This window comes from Vicia villosa, linkage group LG1, assembly GCF_029867415.1.
Source record: "Vicia villosa cultivar HV-30 ecotype Madison, WI linkage group LG1, Vvil1.0, whole genome shotgun sequence".
Taxonomy (NCBI): domain Eukaryota; kingdom Viridiplantae; phylum Streptophyta; class Magnoliopsida; order Fabales; family Fabaceae; genus Vicia; species Vicia villosa.
In genome coordinates this window covers 41,974,019-41,989,804 of record NC_081180.1, presented here as the reverse complement: position 1 = coordinate 41,989,804, position 15,786 = coordinate 41,974,019, and the positions used below count along the sequence as shown (strand labels likewise).

Genomic DNA, 15,786 nt, shown 5'->3' with positions numbered 1-15,786 from the left:
TTGGTCTCTCAATAGATGAGTCATTATAATGCTAAAATATATCAAAATTGTAAGGAGAGTTTCTCCATCTATTTAATTTGTAATCATATATTTGCAAAAGGTCTCGTCTTAGGAAGAGGTGACGATCTAAGGTCGGGCCGATGAGAGGTATCGCCTTACCCTTTAGTCTTCCTCATCCATGCAGAAAAAATATGGGATAAAACGTGTTTTGAACAAAGGAAAAGTTAAGGTCATTACTGACTCACATCTCTTAGAAATATTGATTAAACTTTTCACTATTTTACTTAGTGGGCGGTGGCCTTTTCTGAGAGAATCTTAGGTATAAGATACCCTTATAAATACATTACCCCTCAAGGGGATAAATTGCATAACATAAGTCATACATACCTTATATTACCTAAAAGAGCATTACGCACCCTGTAGCCGTAACACACTGCTAAACTAACCGTCCGTTTGCAAACAACTAGTGTCGGCCGCCTGCAAGGCCTCCACCTCACATAAGCTAGTCCTTTTAAACAACCTAAAAAACTATCGTGTAGGACTTTTCGCTGCTGAGAGTAAGCCCTCACTACCAAAATGTGTTATACACCTACTAAGACCTTTGAGTCTCCCTATCCTTGTAGTGGAAACATGCACACATGTACTTTTTGACCAATACACATTCTATTCTCTATATGCTCAATCTACCAACATGTGGTATGAATTAAGCGAATATATCTTCAAGAATCTCTCATTAAAATTAATAAATTAAATTAAATTGATTATCGAAAATAATATTTAAAATTAAAATAACTAATAAATATATATTTGAAGATTAATGTAAGTTACTAAAAAGAACTTTATAATATTTTTTTTCGGTTGATCGGAGATATTGATTTTAATACTGACCCAATTTATAAACTCGATCAAATAAGGAGTGTTTCATTCATTGACGCATAAGTGAATCTTCACTCTTGAACACTGTATAGGAGCACATTCTTCTCTTCATCCCAACCGTTGATTCACATCTAATGACCATCTGTACTCCACATCAGACTAGTTAAGAATGACTATAATTGTTTCCTATATATAAGTGTGACCTGGAGTCAATCCCATGGATTTTTGGACATGTTCCACATCATTCAAACATTGACTTGAGCACTTGAGTCATAACCTTCTAATCTTCCAACAAGGTTGTTCTCCGTAATCAAAGCAATAAATTACTTTTCAACCATCTTAGCCTGCACTTGTGTGCCACGTGTTATGATTTCCAAAAATTGTAACAGGTGAGTTGTGAGCCACCGAGACTATTTATTTGAGGAGGTGGTTGGTGCCTTGGAGCTGACCCCTTGGAGGGTAGTCATTATTGTCGTGGTTAGTGTTGTTGTTTCTATTCATATTGTAACACCCTAACCCTGAATACATACTTGAAATAGAACCATGTCAAGATGATTAAAATTCAACATAGGGTGTCACATCTCAACTCAAGTAACAACTTCCTCGATTTTAAAACATAGCAGCGAAAACTAAAAAATTTAGTTCAGACTTCAAAAAGTCTTGAATTAAACAAATGTAATCTCAAAATAAGCAATTAATTCAACACAACTCCGACAAAACACGAAATAACAATAACGTCCCAAAACCCAATGTTATAGATTAGAGCATTGACGACAAACTAAATTGCAGAAAACACAAATAAATGAAAAGGCCACAACGCCATCCTCTAGCTCACACAACATCTACTCCCCTACCTGGTTATTTGTACTCCAAACAAGTACAAAATACCACAAATAAAATAAATAGGGGTGGGAACAATTCCACATATGTTATCGATGAATAAAGCAATATAGATAGTTTCAATAATATTCATATCTATTACAAAAATTAATTCACACTCATAATCGATTACAAAAATGCAACATGAAATGCTATGCAATCCTCCTCCAAAAATGCATGTGATGCCAGATTTTGGATTTCAGATTTATTTTACCGATTTGTCCATATCTATGGTTCCTCTCTGAACCATGTCCCTCTCTATACGTGAGACCGTCATTGATTCCTCTCTGAACCGTGACCTCATTGGACCAAAATCCTACCTAACTCCGATTTATATGAATGCATGAATCACATATTAATATTCACAACTCATAACATAAAATACAATTATATCTCAAACTAAAAAAGGTTCCTCTCTGAACCCGCAACTTTGCCAATGTAAGGCCAAAGGTAATTCTTCTCTGTATCACTCAGACAAACACTTTTGTTTGTCTGCTTTTTTATTGTGTTAACGCGTGAATCTATTTAACGAAGATTTTTGCCTGTCTCTTTTAAAATAATGTTATTCAGACACAGTTATTAAAAATAGAAGTACGATGATAATTATTCACTTTCTTTCTCTCTCTACCCCACCCATTATTTTTCTCTTTTTCTTCTTTTTCAAGTATGATTCCAATCTTCGTGGTAATCTCATAACTTCCTATTTTTTCATGTTTAATAGGCAATTAATTATTCTCTCTATCTCTCTCCCCTTCCTCTGTGTCTTAGTTTCAAAATGTTTCATATTGTCCTTTCCTCCCTCTCATAAATACTGTGAATACAAGATTACACTCAAAGATGTTTTTGATTTATGGCAAACTCAAATGAGCATCCAAACAACAAGGAGGAATCAGAAAAGCAAAGCATTTGATCACTCATGAAAGCACAAGATGATCTACTATGCATATAAGTTGACTCAACACAAGCTGAACATGAAAAATGCAGAAAATCAGCAGTTAGGTCGACCTACTGTCAACCCAGGTCGACCTAAAATGAAGGAAAATCCATATACTTCTGCTAGGTCGACTCACAGACCATTCAGGTCGACTCAAAATGAAGAAATCTTCATATCAGTCTGTTAGGTCGACCTACATAGCAACTAGGTCGACCTAATCTGAGAAAATGTTCCCAGAACGCACCAGAAGAGGATTCTGGTCGACCTACTCCTTCAACAGGTCGACCTAACTGGGAGCAAAATTCAGCAAGCACTGCTAGGTCGACCTAACCTCTACAAGAGGTCGACCTAACTGATCAAGAAAGTCCAAAATTCAGTTATTCTTGATTCCAACTGTTATGCAATCATATATATTGTGCAAGGGTTAATTATTCAAAAACACCAACGACTGAAAGATACATAAATGCTTCTCATCTTCGTTCTTCGTCATCTCCAACACAATTACACATAATCATTCTTGCGTTGTGGGTTAGTGATGAGTTCGATAACGTCCATGGAACGGAATTGAAGATTCCTAGTGGGTGAAGGTTTGTGGGGTTTGTTGGTGAATAAAATCTGCGGGTTTTGTCCTCCACGACGGGTGGTTCTTGGGGGTTTTTATCAAGAGGCGTTCATTGAGGATTCGGCTGAGTGTAACGATTGAGGAACGGGGAGTTCAAGGAATCAAGACACTGCAGAAGGGAATCGAAGTGAAGCTCTTGGATAACCTTGATCTTGCTCAAGATTAAGGGGGAAGAAGATTCAAAGGATCGACATAATTGGTTTATCGTTTATCGCTTTGTTATCTTCTTTGTATAAACTGCTTTCAACATTAATGAAAGTTTTCCCAATTTCAATTTGGAATTGGGGGCAGACGTAGTCGTAGCGAGGACGGTCGACGAACTGCCTAAACAAATACCGTGTTCTTATCGCTTTTATCTTTTCCTTTTCATTCTGTTCATAATTGGTATAATTGCTAAATTGATCAATGATTCAAGTGTTAAAATTGTGAATTAAAAGTTCTGCATAAACATCACAATTCACCACATCTTGAATAAGTATCAATTTGAATATTGTCACCAAGTGTTTGTCTATTTGCTTAATCCACCTTACTGCATTGCAAATCAAAGTTTGTCTATCTAGAACTTAGTCGATATTCAATTGTGACACGTATTGACTCGATAGCATATCTCTTTATCTGTGATTTCAAATATTTTGTGGTTTTGTAACACATATAACCCTTTGCAATAGCGGTCCGGAATAGACGCAAGTCGATTCAGAACCGCTTTCGCTATAAGCTGTAAAAATCCCGGAAAAACTGTGTAGGATCTATTCACCCCCCCTCTAGATCCTTAGGCCAGCGTCTAACAAGTGGCATCAAGAGCTTGGTTAATTCCGTGCTACGTGAAACACTTATTGGAAAGATGGCTTCCGGACCTAAAGGGGCTCATAATAGAGCTCCAGTTTTCAACGGCGAAAACTACAGTTATTGGAAGGATTGTATGTGTGTCCATATCAATGCAATTGATAGGAACATCTAGACAGCTATTGTCAATGGTCCATTTCAGATCACTTTGACAAATGAAGATGGTACAGTTGTTCCAAAACCAGAAAATACTTGGAATGCTGAAGATGAAAAGAAATATGCATACGATTGGAAAGCGAGAAACATTCTAATCTCAGCTCTAGGAGTTGATGAATACTATCGCGTTTCCCATTGTAGATCCGCTAAAGCTATGTGGGACACATTGCAAGTTGCCCATGAGGGAACCGATGACGTCAAACTAGCTAGGGTCAATACGCTAACTCAAGAGTTCGAGCTTTTCCACATGCATGATGGTGAAACCATCGAAAGCATGCAGAAAAGATTCGTTCACCTGAAAAATCGATTAAACTCTCTTGATAGACCTGTTTCCAATGCAGTTGCTACTAACAAAATCTTAAGGTGTTTGAACAGGGAATGGCAACCCAAAGTGACAGCAATTAAGGAAGCAAATGATCTGAACTCTTTGGATATTACCACTCTTTTTGGTAAACTAGAGGAACATGAACAACATCTTAAATGTCTTGACATGCATGAGAAAAGGTCAAAGAAAGAAAAGAACATGGAAAAGGAGGTAGAGAAGAAGTCAATAGCTCTAAAAGCTTCAAGCTCCAAGACCTCAAAACGAGAGCCAAAGGATAGTGAGACTAGTGATGACGAAGACTCCGATGATGAAGAAATGGGACTGTTTGTGCGAAGGTACAACAAGTATATAAAGAAAAATGGAGCAAAACATTCTGACAAAGGATTGATCAACTATAGAAAGCAATAAAAAAGGTTCAACCAAGATGACTCTAACAATGGAAAAATTAAAGGGCTTTGCTACAATTGTGGAAAATCAGGTCACTACAAACCAGAATGTCCATACATTAAGAAAGATAAAGACAAGAATCAAAGCAAAGGTCATAACAAATCCAAAAGAGCTTACATAGCATGGGAAAGTGACTCATCCAGTGCAAGCTCATCAAGCGATGAAGGGGAATTGGCAAATCTATGCTTCATGGCTTATAAACAAAAGAAAAAGAAAGCTGTAAGTCATCTTAAACCTGAACTTGTAGATAAGGTATCTCATGATCAATTAAAATTAGCTTTCGAAGAACTACATAGAGATGCTATTGAAGCTTTCAAACTTTTGGCCTCAAATAAGAAAATCTTTTCATACCTTGAATCAAAAGTTGAGAAGACCGAAAAGGATATGGAAGCTTTAAAACAATCTATGTTAGACATTCAAAAGGATAAAGTTGATATTGATCCTACGTCATGGTTTGGTTGTGAGACATGTCATATTTGGCAAAAAGAAGTAAGAGATCTAAAAGTCAAGTTAGACAAGGCTCTACAACCAAAAATAACTTTTGCAGTTGATCCAAATAAGTTCAAAAGATCATATACTCCGTTATATAGTAAATACACTTTTGTACCTAAAGTATCAACTAGCAAGACAGCTCATTCTCATCATATTACCTGTCATTATTGTTGCAAAAAGGGTCATACCATTGAAAAATGCAAATTTAGGAGAATCTTAGTCCCTAAAGGAGTGTTTCAATGGTTACCTAAGTGCAACACATTATGTACTCACCAATTAGGACCCAATGAAGATTGGGGACCTTCCACTCTAAATTAATCTTGCAGGAAAAGTGTCTTGACATCATTGATAGGTGATGATCCCATTGATAAAGGATGTTCAAGACACATAAAAGAAGGCATATCTCTCTTGATATGTCATCTATGAAGACTGAAAACCAAAAGATCTACACTTAACAAGAGGGTGTCACACAATGAAGACAGAACACCTACATATTGAGAAAGCGGTAACATGCACATTGTTCACTTCCAAAAATTTCATTGATTCTATAATATGCTATCAATTAACATGCTTATAGTGACTTCATGTATGTTTATTCATATATCTCGATTTAATATATGTTTTCATCATTCTCATTCATAACATATCATATTTTGGGCATACAAGCAAAGAACAAAGCAAAAATACATCATATAGAAACATCTCTAAGGCTTTTTTCATCATCTAAGGGAACTTAGGTCGACCTACTCTGTTCTTGAGTCGACCTACAGAAGAATCCTCTTTTCAGAAAACTAAAAAGGCCCAGTTGCGTCGACCTACTCATATTTTAGGTCGACCTAAATTGGTCGGTTTTCATGTTACTTCTGTTAGGTCGACCCAGCCTCACTTTAGGTCGACCTACTGCGTTAAGTTTTCCAAATTTGGGTCTGTTAGGTCGACCCGACCCACTCTCATTCATTCAAAACATTCCATTTGTTCATTCCCTCTCATCCTCATCACATTTGGTACGGCTAACCCTAACTCCTCAAACTCAAAAAAAAACTGTTCAAAATCATCCTTCTTACACAAAATCATCAACAACTATGCCTCCAAAATCAAGAAAGGGAAAGGAAGTTGCATCTGGATCATCCTCACAACCGGTAAGTGCTGTAGCCCTTGTTCACCCTGATTGTAGAGATAATTTTGAAAAATGGCAAATGAAAAGGAAGGTAGTGAAGCAGTACATCTTCAATCAACATGTTGCTAAAAATATGCATATTCTTGAAGTTGTGAGTCTTATTGAGCATCAAAATGTTCATCCCCTTTTGGAATGTGCCACACCATACTGTGAGAACACTGTTAGGGCATTCTATGCAGGGTTCACAAGAGAGGCAGGCTGTAATTTTAGGTTTAAGATGGGGTCAAGATCTCATATCGTTGACAAACGTGCTTGGATCAGTATCTTTGGTCTCAACATTGTAGGCGATGAATTACGTATAGAAGACGGGGACGTACCGGGAGTCTATGATCATGTGGCCTACATGAAGTCTATCCTCAAAGATCCTTCCGTCTTTGACAAACCTAATGAAACAATAACAGCCGGTCACCTGAAGAGAGATCCTAGGCTTCTAAATTGGGTCATCTCAAGAGTCATTCGACCACGAGCAGGCGGATTTTCCAGAATTGAAAGGAATGAGATTATGTTGATGTACTTGATTCAAAACAGAACACGTGTGCACTGGCCACACTTTCTAACTGCTAAGTTTGAGGAAGTAAAGCAGAAGACTACTGCTCTTTGTTATGGCTCGATCATACAAACAATTGTGAACCATTTCGGCATGAAGCTCGATGGATTATCATACATTAGCATGAAACAGAACCAGGACTTTTCCCAAACAACCTTAACTCTCATGGGATATCATTGGGATCCAAATAGGGGAACCTATTATCTCATTCAAAAGGGGACCGGAAAAATCATCTACAACTATGATGATCCTACAGAATTTGGTCACACTGCAGAAAATGAAGAAGAAGGAAATGATCAAGAAATAGCAAATGATGAGGATCATACCATGGAAGATGCAGCTCATGACACGGATGCAAATTGGAGATATGTTCCGCCACAACAAGAGGATATCCCTTGGGGATACACAGCTCCACCTCCTCCTGATCAATCCAACATAATATCTATGCTTGAAGCTATGCAACTTCAACAACAGCAGAACTTTGAAACTCAACAGCTTCAATTTCAAACAATGCAGCAGCTTCAACAAGAGAGATATGAGGAACAACAACGTCAATATCAATCGTTGTACGGCTTGGTTCAGGAACAAAAGAACGATTTTGAGACGTTTGCATCCAACTCTGTATTGAGGCAGAATCAGTTTGAGGAAACGGCATTGCATCGCCATGCTAACATAAGCCAAAGCTTCAATACTCTTAACATGTCTGTGCTGGATTTGTTGGAACAGGTTGAGGAAGATCGACCTCATACATTTCAAAGAGGAAGAGGAAGAAGGGGCAGGCGTTAGGACACATCGTTTATCATATCATCATTTCATTGCATTTCATGTCATTAAGTTCTTTTTGTTAAAACATTATATGATGTAGTACTCTTTGTTGTCTTTTATTAATCTCTTGGACTACTATGTATGTTGTTGGTTTTCTTTAAAACATGTTTAGTTCTTATGATTTCACCATTTACATGTTATCTATCTCTATGACTACCGGTATTCTTTATTTCTCTTGTTACTCTCCTACTCTGTTTTCTTGTTTCTCTTTTTGATGTTGTCAAAGGGGGAGATAAATACAATAGATGCTGAGTGTTCGGGGGAGCTTTGTGAAGAGACTTCTTGGTTGAGAGATAGATGCTGGATGTACGGGGGAGCCTTGTTGAGTCTTCATCACTTACTACCAAAGCTTTTGACTATTGGTTTGCCATCATCAAAAAGGGGGAGTATGTGAATACAAGATTACACTCAAAGATGTTTTTGATTTATGGCAAACTCAAATGAGCATCCAAACAACAAGGAGGAATCAGAAAAGCAAAGCATTTGATCACTCATGAAAGCACAAGATGATCTACTATGCATATAAGTCGACTCAACACAAGCTGAACATGAAAAATGCAGAAAATCAGCAGTTAGGTCGACCTACTGTCAACCCAGGTCGACCTAAAATGAAGGAAAATCCATATACTTCTGCTAGGTCGACTCACAGACCATTCAGGTCGACTCAAAATGAAGAAATCTTCATATCAGTCTGTTAGGTCGACCTACATAGCAACTAGGTCGACCTAATCTGAGAAAATGTTCCCAGAACGCACCAGAAGAGGATTCTGGTCGACCTACTCCTTCAACAGGTCGACCTAACTGGGAGCAAAATTCAGCAAGCACTGCTAGGTCGACCTAACCTCTACAAGAGGTCGACCTAACTGATCAAGAAAGTCCAAAATTCAGTTATTCTTGATTCCAACTGTTATGCAATCATATATATTGTGCAAGGGTTAATTATTCAAAAACACCAACGACTGAAAGATACATAAACGCTTCTCATCTTCGTTCTTCGTCATCTCCAACACAATTACACATAATCATTCTTGCGTTGTGGGTTAGTGATGAGTTCGATAACGTCCATGGAATGGAATTGAAGATTCCTAGTGGGTGAAGGTTTGTGGGGTTTGTTGGTGAATAAAATCTGCGGGTTTTGTCCTCCACGACGGGTGGTTCTTGGGGGTTTTTATCAAGAGGCGTTCATTGAGGATTCGGCTGAGTGTAACGATTGAGGAACGGGGAGTTCAAGGAATCAAGACACTGCAGAAGGGAATCGAAGTGAAGCTCTTGGATAACCTTGATCTTGCTCAAGATTAAGGGGGAAGAAGATTCAAAGGATCGACATAATTGGTTTATCGTTTATCGCTTTGTTATCTTCTTTGTATAAACTGCTTTCAACATTAATGAAAGTTTTCCCAATTTCAATTTGGAATTGGGGGCAGACGTAGTCGTAGCGAGGACGGTCGACGAACTGCCTAAACAAATACCGTGTTCTTATCGCTTTTATCTTTTCCTTTTCATTCTGTTCATAATTGGTATAATTGCTAAATTGATCAATGATTCAAGTGTTAAAATTGTGAATTAAAAGTTCTGCATAAACATCACAATTCACCACATCTTGAATAAGTATCAATTTGAATATTGTCACCAAGTGTTTGTCTATTTGCTTAATCCACCTTACTGCATTGCAAATCAAAGTTTGTCTATCTAGAACTTAGTCGATATTCAATTGTGACACGTATTGACTCGATAGCATATCTCTTTATCTGTGATTTCAAATATTTTGTGGTTTTGTAACACATATAACCCTTTGCAATAGCGGTCCGGAATAGACGCAAGTCGATTCAGAACCGCTTTCGCTATAAGCTGTAAAAATCCCGGAAAAACTGTGTAGGATCTATTCACCCCCCCTCTAGATCCTTAGGCCAGCGTCTAACAAATACAATATCATACTCTTCACATTGATACAACAATAGTAATAATATATATGTTTATAAGCTAATTTGTTTATATTGGAAACCATAATTTGCTGTTAAATTATTATTTGAATATGAGATTAAGGGTAATTCTGAAAGAAAAAAAGCCAAACGAAAAAACTTTGAGCCCCTTTAGCTATTTTTATATTGATAATAGGCTTATTACTATTTTGCCCCCTGCCATATAGATCATTTTTGGTTTATCTCCCTGTAATTTTTTTTTTTTGTAAAAGTAACCTTGCCATTAAAAGATTCTTTCGTTTTAGACCTTGGCGGGAAAAGATACACTCCAGTTGCTTATGTGTCATCCTATTTGGCTTTTTCTTTTTCTTTTTTTTAATTGTGCCACGTCAGATAATTGAGCGGATGGTTGTCGGTACAAGTCCCATGGGAGGCAAAACTTTTTAGAATTTTATGTATTTTGAGTTTTAATAATATTAAAATTAATATAAAATAAAATAAAATATTACGTGGCAATAAATAAAATATAAAATAAAGTATGACGTGGCAATTATTTGACGTGGCACAATTAAAAGAATGAAAAACAAAAAGAAAAAGCCGAATAGGATGACACATAAGCAATTGGAGTGTCTTTTCCTGCCATGGTCTAAAACGAATGAATCTTTTAATGGCAAGGTTACTTTTACAAAAACAAAATTTACAGGGAGGTAAACAAAAAATGACCTATATGACAGGAGGCAAAAATGATAATAACCCTAGATAATATGTCTCAATTTTTACGAAGAAATTGAAACAATAAAGACATAACCCATAAAAGATTATAAATCAATAAATCAGTAAATTAATAAATATATTAGTGGGAAGAATGAGTAAATAAATTGACGTGAAAAATCTATAATTAAAAATCAAATATGACCATTGAACTCTAATACCAAGAAATGTAAAAAAAGTGAGACAACACTAAAAAAAGATTATTAAAGAATCTCAACATGCAGTAATAAAATCATACAAAAGTAAAATATTAATATTGACCAAATTACATGTCGATTTCATAATTGCAAGTAGCCAACTTTAATCGCTTTGACGTCTTCTCCCTCGCTGCATGTTGTCTCTAGGGTCAAGTGGCCCCTTACCTGTACCTATTCACCTGACAATCCTATTAATGAGCTCATGGACACTCTGACTTCGTTAGAATTGAGCTGAAGTTTCTGGAAAGTATCCCAAAATAGGACGTTAGCGAAACTTCCAAGATCTATCATGACTTGCTTGAAATCCCAATTGCCATGTTGCACACTTATGACCATAAGGTCATTATCATGGGGTTTGACTTTGATGGCATGCTTGTCGAAAAATGTGATGTTAACCCCCGTTTCTCCTCATTCACCCCCGGGAAAACCAAAAGATATCACATTTGTAGCAAGCATTTGTCTTGCGTATTTCCTCTAAGAGGAACTAGAACTTCCTCCACCAGCGAAACTTCCAGCTATGGTGTTTGTAGTGGAGCGTAGAGCTTTATCGGCCATCTTTAAAGAGATGATGGAAGGAACGAGAATAAAAAAGGTGTGACCCATATTAGTTTTAAGGGAACCCCATGGTGGATGCCACTGTACTGGTAAAAAATTACAGGTGTGCGTGGTATCCCTACGAGTGTATGAGATACTCAAAGGCCTTTGTAGGTGTTATGATGTTTATGGTGGTTTAGAAGATCCATTCACGCGGGGTGAGAGATAATGTGTATAAATATTGTGTTTAAAATATAATGTGTAAGTTAAGATCTTTTCATTTTCCGTTATGGGAGGGTATTCATAGAGGCCTTTGGCCTTAAGATTTTTTTGAGAAAGATCACCGTTCACTCAGTCAATAGTGAACCATTGAATCCATATTTCTTTAGGAGATATTGATTAATTAATGACCATGACTTTTCTCTAACCAACAACGTCTTTTTTATTTTTGCCATAATTGTGACGAGTGAAAAACACTTGGGATCAGACTATACCTCCTGAAGGGCGACAAATGGTTGTCACCTCTCCTGAGGGCTTTAAGGCTCCCACCCTTATTTGAGCCTTTACAAATATAAGACTACTAAATATAACACTACTGTTTTCTAATACCAAAAAATAAGATTAATATCAAGCTAAGTTGTATTAGTTATTAGCATCACTCCTTTTATTTGCAAACTTTATATACAAGCTAAGACACACTCCAAAAGAAACTATATAATATAAACATATTTGAAAAATGAGAAAGTTTTTCAAAAGTAAAACTTAAAAAGTTTTTTCAATTCATTACCCACATTTAAATGTTACATGCGTTAACAAATGTTAAAATATATAAATGTAATGTTCCAATATAAACTAACAAAGCTAAAATAGTAGGGACAGACACGTAATAACTTAATTATATGAACAATCTTGCAAGCCAATTAAAGTAAGCTGAAAATAGCTTCCTAATATGTTATACGCATATTATTAAAACTCTTTGAAATACTGCAATGCCATAAGTTTTTTTTTGTTACACCATATCATAAGTATTCTTTAAAACTCTTTCAAACAAGGGTTTATGCATGTTCAAATAAACTCTTTCAAATAATTTATTCTAAATACACCCATACTCTAATTACGATGACTTTATTACACTTCAACAAGAGAAAATCAAGAAGTTTCCATTGTTGTAGCAACATAATCTACATACCATACGTTTTATAACCATTAAACATAACATATATGACTACTCCTATAAAAGTTACATGACAGCAGATAAAGGTGACAAGAACCTTAAATATCTCCGCGGAAAACAGACTCAAAATCAGTCACACGTTAACATGTACATGCACCCCCTTATCCCCCAAGAGGCAGAAGCTACAAGATTGCATTCAATAATGCTCGTCGTACATTGTATGGTGACTATCGCCCCATTGTGATTTTGTATGGTGACTACCTCCCCACTGTGATTTATCAGCCTGCAAAATAACAGCGCCGTTAGTGCAACAGAATCAAAGTATGATAATTCTATGATCACTGAGTGTTACAGAAAGAAATACCTTATGGATCAGATTCTCAAATGCTTCTGTTCCATTCTCTTTGATATACTTCTCTGCAGCAGTTATAATGTCATCTGGCTTAGAGAAGACGTCCTTTTTCCTTGGAACATACCAGATGTTAATGGTCTGAGGATTTGCCAAGAAGGCTCTTACATAATGCTCATAAACATAAGCCGCGCCAGTAAAATAAGGAAGGACCAACCAGCAGGTTAGAATCAGCTTTGCATATGGCCATATAGGAATCCTGACATATGTATTGTGAAAATTCAACAGAGTTTCTAAATACTCATAAACAAGAACTCATACAGAGTTTGAAGCAATGCAGAAAAAGCATTACATCCAGTTAAATTATTAAGTATACTTTTCATTGAAGGTCGGTTGTTTGTTCTACAAAATCAGCAGTTACATTGGAAGGGGCAAAGCATTAATCTTGTAGTTAGGTTCATTAGTGTCATTACAAATTTACAATACTAATTCTAACTAGCACATCCAAGGTTTGTTACTTGTTAGTGTTATTACAATACTAATTCAGCACATCCAAAGGGTCAATGCAAATATACAAAGACATGCTTGTGAGAAATGACTCAATGTAGAACATTAGAGAAATTGATGAATATTCAGACATGATTGGAAACAAGAATAGCCCCACAGATTAGCAGGTCACCAAAACCAGCTAATGTTTAGAGGAGATACAGCCAAGGCAAAGACAGAGGCAGAATAAAACTTCCATAAAACTAGTACTCCCTATGATCTCATATATAAGCAACAAAAAATGTAGTTAGTCCCATTTAATTTTCTCAAAGTTAGTATAAAAATAGGTCATCGGATTCTCTTAATCGCCCCCTCATGGAAAATTGTTCCATGAGGATTATATAGTTTTTCAAAATAAAAATCTAAATTAAGAAAGGTTATTTTAGAGATAACAACACTTAAAATTTCAACTCTCAAAGTGTGTCTATGTCATTGTCGGTCTGTGTCTGAGACTGATTACGTATAATTTATTCTTTTTTAAAATTATTATGAGTGTCAAATTGTCGGTGTTTGACTTCCTAGCTAATAAGTATCATTTTAACTATCAAATAATAAATGATAACAACCATAATAAAATAAATGAGAAAAGTCATAAAAATGATAGTACTAAGAGTAAAAGGGTTTATACCATTCAAGAATTTTAGCAAAAGTAAGTTCAAAAAGAGTGATCATGGAGTACAGAACCCAATAGGTTAGCCATTGCTGATCATCCACAGGGGACTTGCTCTCAATTGCCCTAACCGAAGCATATCTACATTACACAAATGACAAATCAGTCCATTCTCAAATAATACCTTAACCCATCATAGCACAATTCAGGGTATTTAAAAAAAAGATCGAGATTAAACTTACAGAGGATAAACAAGACTAACCACAGGCCTGTAAAAGAAGAAGCACAATTGATATCAATTGAAGAAAAAAAAAAGTAATCTTAAAAAGAGTAAAGTAAAACATATTGAACAAAAAAAGAAATGGCATTTGAAAAGAGGAGAAAAAAAATACCCAGCAAGAACATCAATGTTTCTGATAAGCACCATAAGAAAATCACCGGCACCAGATCCGGATCCAGATCCTCCCATCTTCGATCGAACACCGACTCGTAACAGAAGAAGGAAATGCTTTGGGAAAGAAAGATGAAGGTAGAGTGAGAGAGAGTGTGTGTGTGTGAAGTGTGAGTTGGAAGTTTCAAGATTGTCTGAAACGAATAAAGATAGAATGAGAAAGTTATGGGGATGTGGTTCTGTGCGGCGGAGACTAGAGTAGTAGTTTGAAGGAGAGACCGTTGATTAGGGAAAATGGTATTTTTGGATTTGATTTATGGATGAGATATTGGAATGGAATGGTGGACCACTGTGGTTGTGATGCAGTGAATTTTGGCTCTAGTGGTTTACGTGACCGAATGGAAATTTATGGACTTGAAATTCAGACAAGGGTACTAACCTACCTACTTTTGTTTTCAATATGATAAATTACGAAATTACTGCTGCCGACCTATTTGTGAAATAACGATTTCTTTTATTTGTATTTAGTGACCTATTGCGTCACGCAGTAACTACCGTCTGATTTTATTAAATTAATTAATGGTTGATATTGTATAATTGGGTTAACATCAACTCATAAAATAGATAGTATCTAATTTATTCATATGATATATTTAATTATTTCTTATAGACGAGTAAATAGCTAAAATAAAATAATAATTACTTAGTAGTATAACGGAAATTAATTATAATTATATTAAAAGTGATATATAATTATTAATTGCATTGAAGTATGTTTAAATAACATTATGATGATTTTTCTTACACAACATTGTAATTATAATTAAAAATATAACTAGTAATATACCCGTGCGTCTGCACGGGTAAAAATTATTTAGTAGTGTAAAATTATCATGTAAATTAAGAGTTATGTTTATGTATATTTAGCTGCAAATTGAAAATAAGAATATCGTGTCTCAAATAAAGATAATTGTTAATTAAAAAAATGTATTTTGCTGATAATGCCCCGTGGGAAAAATAAAAAAAATTGACATTAGAAATTTGTTTTTTAAATAAAAGCAAATGCTCATTAAAATAACATATGTATTTTGTTGATAGTGGTACGTGAGAAGAAACAAAAATTGACATTTGAAAATATAAAATTTGTGTCTCAAATAAAGAGACATGTTAAT

At 35.7% G+C, this 15,786-nt stretch overlaps 1 protein-coding gene across 1 annotated transcript; it reads right to left on the bottom strand.

The window, feature by feature from the left end:
• Positions 1–12,650: 12,650 nt before the first annotated feature.
• LOC131635430 (HVA22-like protein a) lies at positions 12,651–14,832 on the bottom strand. Its single transcript, XM_058906056.1, has 5 exons — positions 14,616–14,832; positions 14,466–14,492; positions 14,242–14,364; positions 13,083–13,326; positions 12,651–13,001 (listed from the first exon to the last, which is right to left on the bottom strand). The coding sequence occupies exons 1-5, from the start codon at positions 14,690–14,692 to the stop codon at positions 12,915–12,917; spliced, it is 558 nt and encodes a 185-aa protein (XP_058762039.1). The 5' UTR covers positions 14,693–14,832; the 3' UTR covers positions 12,651–12,914.
• Positions 14,833–15,786: the final 954 nt, after the last annotated feature.